Here is a 13,860-nt window from a genome sequence, read left to right on the forward strand (position 1 = left end):
GCTGCCAGTCCCACTGCAGAGGGCGGAGTGTGTGGCAACCAGCAAGAGCCGGGTAAAAATGTGCTCATTGTTTTAGTTTCCTGTTTGCATACAGAAAAAAGGGGAAAATAGATATTGATTCAAACTTTTAGATGAAGAGGAAATATCTGTAGTACAATACTTAACCATATTATTAACTTAGCAAATAAATTCAGTGTCTCTTATTACACTCCCCAAGTCACATGAAAAGTAAAGATTTAAATTTAAAAATACCACAAAACTACCAGAAGAAAATGAGAAACTAACCCTATTATCTTTGAATATGGAAGGTATTAACACAAAATCCAAGTCATAAGACAATAAATGTGACACCACAGAGATTTTAATAAGTCTGCACAGCAAGACAGTGAAGACAAAGTTAAAAGTAAAACAAAAAGTACTGTAATATAAAAAATAAAGGGCCCTTATAATTAGTAAAAAGGAGAAACCATTTAAAAATGGCCAATTTACAAAGAAATACAAACACAACATTGTAGAAAAAGTTGTTTGATACCTAATAATCAAAGAAATTAAGATGTTATTCACTTACTAGAGTAGAAAGGGTTTAAAATGATTCATAATGGTCTGTGTTGGCTTGTGAGTCACTATCATGGTATTGAGTAAAAATCGGCACAGTGCTTGGAGGCAATTTGGAAAAGTACAAAAATATTTGTGCCCTTTTAAATAGGCATTCTAGGACTGCCAGGAATTCATCCTAAGGCACTAATCAGACCACTGAGCAAAAAGTGCAGTACAGCCCTGGCTGGTGTAGCTCAGTGGATTGAGCGCAGGCCTGCGAACCACATGATTGCGGTTCGATTCCCAGTCAGGGCACATGCCTGGGTTGCAGGCCAGTTCCCATATGAGAGGCAACCATACACTGATATTTCTCTCCATCTCTCCTTCCCTTACCCTCTAAAGATAAATAAATAAAATCTTTAAAAAATATATTTTTAAAAAAGTGCAGTACAGGTAGCACCATTTCTAGTAGAACAATTTAGAAACAAACTGAGAGATGACTGAGTGAGGGCATCTGCAGATACTGCCTGCGTCCCGGGCACTAGGGGAGGAGCAGAGTCACATGTATTGCCTGACCAAGTTCACAATGTGTTGCAAGAAAGAGCAGGTTCCACTAAAGTAACAAGCCCCATATACATAAACAAAATGCTATTTGCATCATCCTCATTGTAAAGCACTTTAGACAAGATGAAGACAGAAGGAAGAAAGTTATTACCATCTGTAATCTTCTAACCAGGAACACGAACCTAATATTTGGGTGTGTGCTCTTCTTGACTTCTGTCTGTGCATGTACTCATTTTGTTAAAAGATGGTATTAAACATACAGTTTGGTCATCTTTCCTTCTTTCCCCAGATGGGTTTTAACTACAAAAGTTATGCATTCTTATTGCAAATAATTATTGTAGTCATACATAAAGATATTTCCCTCAGGGAGAAAGTCTGGCTTAGTAACACCTTCCTCTGTGCTTTTACAGCATCTGTTCACATCTGCACCCCAGTATCTGTACACTGTATTCTAACTACTGGTTTGTCTCCAGTCGTCATTAATCAGAGATCCTTGAGATCAGGGAGCCGCTTTAATGACCATCCCAATACCCCTAGTGTTATGGCGAGATACACCACAGGCATCTAGAAAGTCAAATAAAAGGAGAATGTCCCATTTTTATCAAAAGGCTTCCTTCTGCCTTTATTTTTATCACCAGGTAGAAGACAATAACTTTTAAAAGACCGCACCAGATGGACATTTTAAATGTTGCTACTTCAGCTTCATTTATATTTTCTACTATTAATGTAACCAATGTTACCCTGGCCGCTGTAGCTCAGCGGGCCTACGAACCAAAAAGATTACAGTTCGATTCCCAGTCAGGGCACATGCCTGGATTGCAGGCCAGTTCCCAGTAGGGGATGCACGAGAGGCAACCATACATTGATATTTCTCTCCCTCTCTCCTTTCCTTCCCTTCTAAAGATAAATAAAATTTTTAAAAAATGTAACCAATGTTACCACTGTCACTAACCCAAAGAATGCACACACACTAAGGTCAACAGTGACCTGCACAGCAAACTCACTGTTGTGTTTGAAGACCCGGATGGTTGCTCCTGAGAGCCTGGCGCCCAGCACCAGCGACGCATGGTTCAGTTCATCACTCAGGATCAAGCAACCCTGCAAAATCACAAGCACAGGAAGTAAGAAGCTGGGACAGAGGGCAGATGGGAGTTTCATTACACAAACTACCAAATGCTAAAGTCATTAATAATATCTTATTAAGGAATGCATATACAAACACAAAGCTATCAATTTCAAAAAGTATGTATGTGTATATACATTTATATTTTGCAACACTGATGTAGTAGATACAAAATTCTAGCCCTTTAATTTCTTCATTCCTAAGATGAACATAAATATTCAGATATATAGCAACAGATTTTTATTTATACCTAAAACCTGCTCTATTGGATAGTCTCATAGAGTTTCAATGCATTTCACGAGTTTTGGTATGATGTACTCTTTCATTCACGGAAAAAGTGTTTGGGGGAGAAGGCAGCAGAGGAGGTGATAATGGCTGTGGAAACGGTGCGTTCCTCCTCTCACTCCTAACCACTCCCAGAGTTCAATGAGGGCCCACATATTAATCCATTCCTAAAATGACATGAAGTGCAGGCTTAGCTTTGCCCTTAAAAATCACTAAACAAGCTTTAAACCCACGTAAACATGAAAGGCGCTCTCTTAGTGCAGTAGCCAGCACGCCGGTACCATGTAACCCACGTAAACACGGGTTCTGCTAAGGCGACGAGAAAAGTCTGAAGCTCTCAGGATTTCTACTTCCTCCCCATTCTTACTCTTCCGTATCTCACGGAGGCTCTAGCCTATACCCTCTGAATGCAGAAACAGGTTTCTGTCAATAATGGCCTCAAAATAAGTGATTAGATGAAAAAAGGTGTAGAAAGTATTAGCATGGTCCCAGGAGAATACAAGGAAGAGATAAGATATACAGACATATATCTGTATATATTTGTTTGCTTAATTAATTAATTAATTACAGGGTATTCCTGGAAGAACACTTAACAAACTTACAATAGCAACTAACTGTCTGAAATTTTTACTCTGTGTTAAGTTTTTATTAGGATAAAAAAAAAAGTTCCCTAATTAAAGATGTATAGGTTAAAAATGAAGAGAGGCAGAGTTGGAGGTGCTAATGTGGTCTGGTAGTTTTTTGATACCCTGGTAACAGTAAACACACCAGACCTAGGTTTTGTTAATACTATTCTACAATAAAAGGAATCAGGCTCAGTGGAGAACTAAGTGGTTGACCCCGAGGTTAGGATAGGTAAAAAGAGCCTGGTGCATCTTGTTACGCTACAGAGAAAGTGCTATAGAAAGAAAAATGGCCAAAAGTGGAACAATGTGAGCACAAAATTATGCAACATATTAACATAAAGGAACGCTGAGTGAAAGGTACACAGGAACTCTCAGTACTCTCCTGCAACGTTCCTGTAAGTCTAAATTTATCTTCGGAAAAAAAAAGTGCTAAAATTGAAAAAAAAAAAAAAGAGAGAAACTTAGAAAAAAGAGAGGTTGAATTCCTCTTCTGCGAGCCTCCAAACTCCTTCCTTAACCGCTCCTGGCACCCACTGTTCTTTAGAAAGGGTCCCCTCCTTTCCCTCCATCTACACGACTTTATTTTCTTCTTTTTCCACCTAATTTTTGTTCTGGCAAAACCTGCAATATGATTGTATTCTTTAGGTTTCTCACCTCCTTTTTAGACAGCCTTATTCACCATTTCTGTATATCAATCTATTTATTTTATTTTATTGATTATGCTCAATCCATTTTTTAAATCTAATATACTATGAGGCTCTATTACATCCTTTGTTCAAAAATAAAAATTAAATGTCAGCAGTTAACATCTAAATGTTTCACATTTCGGGCATTATGTTAAGGATTGTAAATACCATATCACTTTTAATCCTCACATCAAATCTGTGACGTAGATATTATTAATATCCCCACTTTACATACGTGGAAACTGAGGCGCTACAAATGTTGCCCAAGGTCACAAGCATGTTAAGTGACTAAAAAAAAAAGGTTCTACTGCCCTGGCTGGTGTAGCTCAGTGGATTGAGCACGGGCCTGTGAAGCAAGGTTCGCCGGTTCCATTCCCAGTCAGGGCACATTCCTGGGTTGCAGGCCAGGTCCCCAGTAGGGGACACATGAGAGACAACCACACATTGATGTTTCTCTCCCACTTTCTCCTTTCCTTCCCCTCTCTCTAAAAATAAATAAAATATATATATTTTTAAAAGGTTCTACTTTTCTAACACATGCTCTTAGTCAATAACCTGACTGTCTATTTCTTTAAGCTGAATAATCAATCACCTTACAGAGAAATTTAGTATAAAATTTAAAGAAATATTAAAACTGGATTAGTTGCTGCCTCAAATGGCTTAAATTATATTTAATAACATTTCAACTACAATGTTTGATTTGCACAATAGATGTTGAAGGTAGTATCTTCCAGGTATGTATATAAGACATCTAATTCTAGATAGTTATTTTTAGAGTTTGTGAGCACACGAGAGAAGCAGGAGGAGACTACTTAACCCCACTAGTATAAACAAATTCTTAAGAAATTCCGAATAAGAATCTCAAGTCTATGATGCCAAAATGTACCATTATCAATGTGAAGTCAAAGAACCACGCATTCATGCCTCTCAGGACATTTGTCCACTGTAGCTAAGTTGCTAAATTTACCAGCATAGATTTGTTACTATTTCCTTATACCCTTTTAATGTCCACAGGATGTACAGCAAGACACCTTCCTTCATTCCTGCTACTGATAATTTCTGTCTTCTCTCTTTTTACCCTGACCAGTCTGCTAGAGAGCTATCAATTTTATTCACTTTCTCGAGAAGTAGTTTTAGCTTCACTGATTTCTCCTACTGTCTATTTTCTAATTTACTGATTTCTGTATTTCCCTGTATCACACCCTCCCAGTCTCTGTGTTTAATTTGCTCTTTTTCCCCCTAATTTCGTATGTTAGAAGTTTAGATGACTCAAACTCTTATTTTTTCCTAACATAAGCATTTGAAGCTGTGTATTTCCATCTGAGCATTGCTTTAGTTTCATCTCACAAGTTATATTATAGTTCAAGTACTTTCTATTTGCCATTTTCTGATCCACGAATCACTTTAAAGTGTGTTGTTTACTTTTCCATTATTTGAGGATTTTCCTGATATCTCTGTATTACTGATTTCTAATTTAATTCCACTATGGTTAGAGAACATATTTTGAATAATTTCAATTCTCTTAAATTGTTAAGGTTGGTTTAATAGCCCAGAAAATGGTCTATCTTGATCAATGTTTTTCTGCTGTTGGGTGAAGTGTTTCATAAATGTTAAGTTTATTAGTAGTGTTTTTCAAATGTTCTATATACTAATTGATTTTCATTCTATTTCTTCTATCAATTATTGAGCGATGGCTACTGAGATGACTAATTACAATTCTGTACTTGTCCGTTTTTCCCTTCAGACTCATCAGTGTTTGCTCCATGCACTGGCGTTCTGTTATTATGTACTTACACATTTAAAGTTATGTCCTTGCCCTGTACAGTGTGGCTCAGTTGGTGGGACCATCACCCCATAGAACAAAAGGTCACGGGTTTGATTCCAATCAGGGCACACACCCAAGTTGTGGGTTTGATCTATGGTTGGGGCATGTATAAGAAGGCAACTAATCGATGTTTCTCTCACACCTCTCTCTCTCTGTCTAAAAGCAATGAAAACATATCCTCGGGTGAGAATAAAAAATACAATTCTATGTATTTATAAATACATAGAATTATGCCCTGGCTGGTGTGGCTCAATGGATTGATTGCTGGCCTACGAACCAAAGGGTCACTGGTTCAATTCCCGGTCGGGGCACATGCCTGGGTTGCAGGTCAGGTGCCCAGTGGGGGGCGCACAAGAAGCATCTACATAGAGATATTTCTGTCCCTGTCTCTCTCCCTCCCTTCTCTCTAAAAAAATAAAATTTAAAAGATGTCTTTAAATAAATAAATAAATAGAATTGTTATGTCCTCTTAATGGAGTAACACCATTGTGTAATTATCATTACACAATGTTCCTCTTTATCTCTAGAAATATTCCTTGTTTTGGAATCTTTATATTAATATAGTCACACCAACTTTTTAAATATTGTTTGCATGCTGTACCTTTTTCCCTCCTTCTACTTTTAACTTACCTGTGTTTTTAAACTTAATGTAGGTTTCTGGTGGAAACCTATTCAGTTTTGTCTAATCTGACAATTTTTTACTTCTACAATACTTGGAATGTATAAACCACTTACATTTAATGTGGTAGCAATATAGTTGGGTTTAAATTTCCTCTCTTGCTATTTGTTTTCTATCTTCCCACCTGTTCCCTGGGGAAACATATATTTATACAACTGAAAATGACTTCAGAGTTAACCTCATTCAAGTACTTCATATCACAAAAAATAATAAGTAAATAAATTAGGCTTAGAAAGGATGTGACATTGTTCATAGTCCCACAGCTAAATGTGACCACATAACCAAACAAAAATTCAAGTCTTTGGCTCATTAATCCACTGATTTTTTTCAATACCATTCATAGATATCATTGTCAAAATGAGAATAATTAACACTGAGGAACTGTTCAAACAGACAGTGCCAATCTGCTACAATGTGATTTACATCATCTCTTATCGCTTCTCTTTTCTACTGTCCCCCACAAACTCTACCCACAATCGAAATGTGTGCGTATATATGTTACTTTTAACCTACATTATTAGTAACCGATATCACTAACACACACACAGGTTTTATCCACATATCTGTGAGCAACATACATTACAGTGAGAACAAGTATGTATTTTCACATTTTTCTCTTTATAAACAAATTACCTGTTAGGTAACTTTCAAAACTAAACATTCTTTCTTCCATAATTTTAGCCTTTTATGAGCTTTTATTTATTAGAATCTCTTCAAAACTGGATGAAGTGAAGAAGGCAAGAGTCACCTAATGGAAGAGGGAAGGATCATGGCTTCCAGCAAAAGAGCGTCAACTGATGTAGTCTCCACGGGGCACCCCTACCCAAAAATCTGTGACGGAAGTGTCTTCGGGTAACTATGTTAGCCTAAAGTTTAGAATAGTTTCTGGCTAGCTCTGAATGCTTTAAAAACAAAGTAAGATATATATACAAGGGAGTTTTCATTCATGACAGACTTGGTCTTACTTTGCTAACAAGAGCAGGGATGTTCATTGAATTTGTTGCAAATCCCATGCCATATGCCATAGCAGCTTCTACTCCCAAGAAACTCGCCACAAGCTTTTCTAGTTCTTCATGCTTGTCCAGGTTTCCTGTGTGAAGAAGTTAGTGAAGTCAGTATCACCAAATCCCAATTTAAGCATTATTCATTATTATAAGAAATCACAGAGACCTTGTCAAGATGGTGGCATAGGTAAAAGAGGTGCTCACTTCTTGCCACAACCACATCAAAAATACAACTAAATTACAAAACCGCCATCATTCAGATAGTTGAAATCTAGCTGGAAGGAAGTCCCACAACTAAGGCTTTGAAGAAGCCACAGTCAGACTGGTAGGAGGCACAGAGATGAGGAATGGGCTGTTCCCACCCACATGTGGTAAATAAAAATCAGGAGGGATGTCTCTACTGTTGAGATCCCCCCTGAGGAGTGAGGGGTCCTAGGCCCCCCACCAGACCTCCCAGTCCAGGGTTCCAGTGCCATGAAAAGAAGTCCCTATAACTCTGGCTGTAAAAACCAGTGAGGATTGTGGCTGAAAGAGGCGGAGGGCTTCTAGAGTCCCAAGCAGTTCCTCTTAAAGGGTCCACACAAGGACTTACTGGGACTCACTCCAAGTTCCAGCACTGGGGCAGCAGCTAGAAAGACACTGGGGACATACAGGGAGGAACCAATACAGGGAGGAACCAAACTGTCCGGCTTTAGGGTGACAGCTGAGAAGCAGCTTTCTCCCAAACAGAAATGCTGGTAAAGGCCACTGTTCCTTTTCTGAGGCACCCTCCTGTCCCCCACCGCCCCCTGCCCCCACACAGCCAGCAGGTGGGTGCTATTACTGAGTCTCCATCAACCTGGCTAACGTTATTTACTCAGGCCTGGTGATTCTACACTACCTAACTTCTGGGTCCACCCAAGATGTTTCCAGTGGCTTTTCCCTATGAACAGCCTGTGTTTGCTCAGGCTTTGGAATCTCCTCAAATGTCTCAAACAAGCAGCATCTGGCCTTGGCATGCCCCATACCTCTCAATAAGTGGTCCCAGGCCCAGCCCTAGCAGCAGCTGGTCTTGGTTTATAGCTTGGCCTCTTGGGCACCTCCCAGCCCATCAACAGTAGCAGCCATCTGCAGATCGCTTTATAGCTTCTGCTAGGTAGCCACGAAGCTGAACACAGGTAACAGCTGACCTTGGCCTGAACATCCTGGGAGGCCCCAGAGCCAGCACACCCAGTGGACAGCTTCAGACCACACTGAAGCACCACCCTACTACCTCCGTAAGAGACACACTCAGGGGAGGACTCTGGGCACCAGAGCCCTGCTGAAGTAAGTCCTGCTCTGTGGTGTGGGCCCCCTGCATAGCTGGTCCTCTATCGTAGTTGCAGCCAATCAGCCTGGGGTAAATCCCTCCCACTGATGTGTCTGTCAAGCAGCAAGGCTCAACTACAACAAAAAGGTGTACACACCCTGGAGTGCCCAGCTCAGATGAAAGGGACACTGTGCCACTGGACCCTACAGGACACCTACTGCATTAGGCTACTCTACCAAGGCTGGGAAACAGCAGCTCTACCTAATACACAGAAACAAACACAGGACGCCTGCCAAAATGAGGAGACAAAGAAACATGTTCCAAACAAAAGAGAAGAACAAAATTCCAGAAAAAGAACTAAAAAATGAGACAAGCCATCTACTAGATATAGATTTCAAAACACTGCTTATAAGGCTGCTCAATGAACTTAGAAGATGAACTTAGAGAAAAATTGAACAGCACAAAAAAAGATATGAAAACCATTTAAAAAATCAGTAAAAAATAAAAGATATACTAACTGAAATGAACAATAACTTACAGAGAATCAGGGGTGCTGGAAGGAAAAAACAGAGAGCAAGAAATTGAAAATGTATTTGGAAAAATTATAACAGAAAAATTCCCTGACCCGGTGATGGAAACAGACATGTAAGTTAAGTTCAAGAAGCAGAGTCCCAAACAAGATGAACCCAAAGAGACCCTCACCCAGACACATCACAATTAAAATGCCAAAGGTTAAAGACAAAGAGATTCTTGAAAGCAGCAAAAGGAAAGCATTTAGTTGTTTATAGGGGAGTTCCCATAAGATTGTCAGCTGATTTCTTAACAAAAACTCTGCAGGCCAGAAGAGATTGCAAGAAGTATTCCAAGTGATGAAAAGCAAGGACCTACCCAGCAAAGCTATCACTGATCATCAAAGGTCCGATAAAGAGCTTCCCAGACAAGAAAAAGTTAAAGGAATTCATCACCACCAAATTAGTATTATGCAAAATGTCAGAGGGTCTTTTTTAAGAAGAGGAGGGGGAAAAAACAGCAAAATATGATCAATAAAATGGCAATAAATACACTGAAACTAAAAACCAAAATAAATGAATAAGCAGAACAAAAACTCATAGATACAGAGAGCATTTTGATGGTTGCCAAATAGGAGATGGGTTGTGGATGGGTGAAAAAGGTGAAAGATTAAGAAATACAAATTGGTAGTTAAAGAACAGTCATGGAGATGTAAAAAAACAGTCATGGGGACAGTCACAGAGTATATAGTCAATAATATTCTAATAAGCATGTATGGTGTCAGATGGGTATGAGATTTATCAGGGTGATCACTTAGGAAGCTATATAATGTCCTGTCAAGGGAGTATACACCAGAAACTAATATAGCATTACTTGTAATAATAAAAAAAAAGGAAATCATAGTCTACATGTTATAACCTTTTCAGACTAAGGTATAAAAAAGTCAGAATTATGAAGAGTAACGGCTCATAAACAGCACAACAGTTAAACTGAGATTCAGCACCTGTGGCAGAATTTCTGTAAGAGGATTGCCAACAATTTCTCCTGTTGGGAACCGCCCTGCCTGATTTCAGGAGCTGTTAACCCCCCATGGCTAAGGCTGAGTAAGCGACCTTTAGACTATAAGCCACTAAGGAGACAAAGCTTATCTCCGTGGCAGGAGCACCACTTCTGCTCCTTTTTCCATAATTGGCCTCCCGTGCTTGGTCAGATAGCCAATGATGGGTAAGATTCCCCAAGGGGGGAACGACCTAAGACAGGCATGATCACGTGGAGGCCCCAGGGAAGGACTTGGGGGGCTATGGAGAAAGGGGGTGATGGACCCTCGCCCCTCGCCTTTGACGAAGCCTGACTCCCCTGAGTGTGAGAGAAGTCTCTGAAAATTCCTTGGCTATCTGCCTGACTTAAGCCTGAAACAAGGACAGAGGGCGGTGCAGCCCTGTGCTGGGAATGGTGGGCTCCCTGGGTGATCAGGCCTGAGGAAGGATATGTAAAATCCTGTGAAGCCTGCTTTGCTAAGAATGCCCTTAGTTAAATGATAAAGACCCCAGCAGGAAATGAGTTTGTTTCCAAAAGTCTTGTATCAGTTTAGCTAACAGACTCTGACTCAGAATAGGCCCTGGTAGTTCTTTGTATGCTATCTACTGTTTGATCCTTAGTGCCTGACAATTAATGAGCTGTACCTGTATTCCTGTGCAAATTAAACCCAATAAAAGCCTGTCTAGGCAAGGGTCAGCGCTCTCTCCCCTTGACAGAGTGGCCAAGCCGCTCTGAGGCACTCCCCCCCTTGAGGGAGTAGCTGTGTGGTCCCTTTTCCTCCACAGGACTCGTGAAGGCAGTCCATGTGAATCTGTCTCATGTCTCATCCATGACGCCGCGGGCACTGCGGGCCAGCGCACTCGCCATTCTTCCATTCCTGTTCCCACATGGTAGGTCCACGCCTAGGTCTAGGAGGCCCAGAAACATTTGCTTTTATACTTTTGAAGTTAGTTACCACCCATGCTAATCTAATTAGCCTGTTATAAAGAGAGACTATGGACAGAAAGGAACTCTGGAGAATAAAGACTAAGGGGAGGGTGTGGTCAGCCCTAACTGCTTGTCCCACTGCTCAGCTGAGGTGCACACATGAGGGTGAAGCCATCTTGGATACTCCATCCTCAGTCATAATGACCTGCCCTACACCCCATAGAGCTGAGATCAATATCAATCCCTTACCAAACTGCAGGATCACAAGCAAATAAATGTATGTTTCTGTTTTATGTCACTAAGCTTCAGAATGGTTTGTTATACAGCAAAAGACAGTTTAGCAGCTTCTCTCGCTTAGATCTGACTGGCAAATTTGTATTGTGACTTTACACTGGTACTCAATTCCTTAAGGATGGTACTCAATTCCCTAAGGTTGGAATAATACTGATTAGAGAGACTGGCTACATGCAAAGACAAAAGATGCTGTGCCTGTTGAACTTGGATGCTGTGTCCTTAAAGCTTAATGAAGTCATTTAACCTCTGTGGGCCTTAGTTTCTCCTCTGTTAAATACCAGTAGTAATATTTGCTCTATCTACCTCATGACATGTTATGAGGCTCAAAAGAGATAATTATGTTCAAGCACGTTATAAAATATCAAGTGTCATGAAGATGTGTGATTTCTGTATGTTGCCAGTGCCCCCTTAACCACATCACCGGGGACCCTGGTGAGGACAACCCTGCTGTACCTGCCAGTCTTTAGACTCACAAGAAATAACAATGAGTTGTTGTTTTAATCCATTAAGTTTTGGTGTGATTCACAGTAGTAAATATCCAGAAAGGTGCCTTATGACTTTTATGATATCAGTCTCTGGAAGCAAATGGAAGAATCTGGGATCTTCCTTTTAACTAAACAAATGAAGTCTCTTTACATGAATCTGTTATCCCTTACATTTTATAGACTTCTACTACTAATAAAAATAGTTAGCATTTATTGAATATTTACTGTTTTACAAGCACTTTACACAAATTAGCCTATTTAAATCTTAAAACAATCCTATAAGGCAGGAATTATTATTAGCCCATTACTAGTAGAGAAACAGATTAACCTTCATATGCTCATGGGCTCAGACATTAACAGTGCTCCTTAACCACGACCATTTGCAAAAGTCAATAAAGTCAACATTAAAGTTATAAATGGAACAATAATATGGAACTTTTCTAGAGATATTCTGTATGTATTACCTAGTGGAAAAGATAAATATATCTCAAAGTGTGTTGAAAGCACTAAAATCCTCCATCAATTTAAGAAAATAAAGCATTCTTACCTGATATAACTGCATGGCCAGGTATGTACCTGGGTACTCAATATTCTAGTTCTCTATCAATATTATTCCCTCCTGAGTAAAAAAGTTGAGAAACTCAGCTAGCCAAATCTAGCCCACACTCACCAATTTCCTGCCGAGTGCTGCACACACCAACTCCGTACTCCTCTAGGACTTTGGCAGCTGCCTCTTGACATGATCCAGTATTCCGTGCAAATCCAAGATAGTTGTAGGAACCCATGTTTATAACACCTTTAATTGTATTCCCTGTGTACCTGTATTTCAATAGCAAGAAAGTTCATGAAACCCATGAGCAAGTCAAATGCTTACATGTGACAATAAATACCAAAGGAAGCACTATATATAGGAAGTAGAGAGAATATGGTCTAAATAAAAAGTAGATCAAACTCACTACCAGTAAGCAAAATGAAAGTTAAAATACCAGTTTTCATTGATCAGTAATGATAAATATTTAAAAACTGACCATATCTAGTGTTGGCCAAGGCAGTTTCATGCACTGTAGATAAGAATGTCAGTCAGTACTTTTTTTTGAAGGCAGTTTGGTAGTACTTATCCGTTAAAAGATATACAGGCTTTTTGACTCAGCAATGCAATGCCTACGCAATGGACCACAGAGACACTACACAGCTGACTGTTTCTCTTCACCAGGCACATAATCCAGTGACATTCCAAGTTGTGGAAGCTCAAGGTGGCCCTTACCTAAGTGAGGATGACATGGTTCAGAGACCCATGAAGTGAGGACACGAAATAAACTACTGATCTTCTACCTTGAGACTTGGGAGTTTTTAACACAGGACGATGCAGCCTAACCTGCATGTATGCACTACATACATCAATACAGTAGAATACTCAGTAGCCACTACAAATAATGAGCTTGCTGCAGATATACACAAGAAGGATGTTACTGCAATGGTAGTGAGTAAAAAACAAGATGTAATATGATTTCTACACATGATGCCATTTTTTTAATTTAAAAACTACCTATGTGGGACTTCCGCCAAGATGGAGGTTTAAGGTGGATGTGCCTTGCCTCCTCTCACAACCAAGTTTAAGGACAACTAAATATTAGCATCAGAAAACACAACCAGAACACGGAAAACTGAACTTTTCGGAAGTCCGCAAACAACAAATACTTCGGCCCGACCGGTAAGGGGCGAAACCTGCGGCGGGTGAGGAGTTACAAAGGAGAACTCGATCGACCCGGGCGCGGACGCAGAATCCAGACGCGCGAATCCAGTCGCACGGGTTCCAAACCCAGGATTGGACCTAGTGAGCAGCCCACCGGGTGAGCGACTACGGAGGAGTCAGCGGGGAGGCGGTGGTAGCGACTTGACTGTGGGTGCCCGGATACGCGCGGGTGAGGGAGTGAGCGGTGGGACCGGCTGCTGCGGCGGCGCCATTTTCCCCGCTCTGACCACGCCCCC

At 40.3% G+C, this 13,860-nt stretch overlaps 1 protein-coding gene across 1 annotated transcript in view; it reads right to left on the reverse strand.

Moving 5' to 3' along the window:
• SPTLC2 (serine palmitoyltransferase long chain base subunit 2) overlaps positions 1–13,860 on the reverse strand; it is a 101,883-nt gene that overhangs the window by 50,245 nt on the left and 37,778 nt on the right. The window contains exons 4-6 of the mRNA XM_053673292.1: positions 12,542–12,690; positions 7,291–7,415; positions 2,106–2,199 (exon numbers count right to left, since the gene is read on the reverse strand). Coding sequence (XP_053529267.1) covers positions 2,106–2,199; positions 7,291–7,415; positions 12,542–12,690 — 368 coding nt within the window. The remainder of the gene's footprint in view (positions 1–2,105; positions 2,200–7,290; positions 7,416–12,541; positions 12,691–13,860) is intronic.

This window comes from Artibeus jamaicensis, unplaced genomic scaffold, assembly GCF_021234435.1.
Source record: "Artibeus jamaicensis isolate MK-2021 breed Jamaican fruit bat unplaced genomic scaffold, CSHL_Jam_final contig_851, whole genome shotgun sequence".
Taxonomy (NCBI): domain Eukaryota; kingdom Metazoa; phylum Chordata; class Mammalia; order Chiroptera; family Phyllostomidae; genus Artibeus; species Artibeus jamaicensis.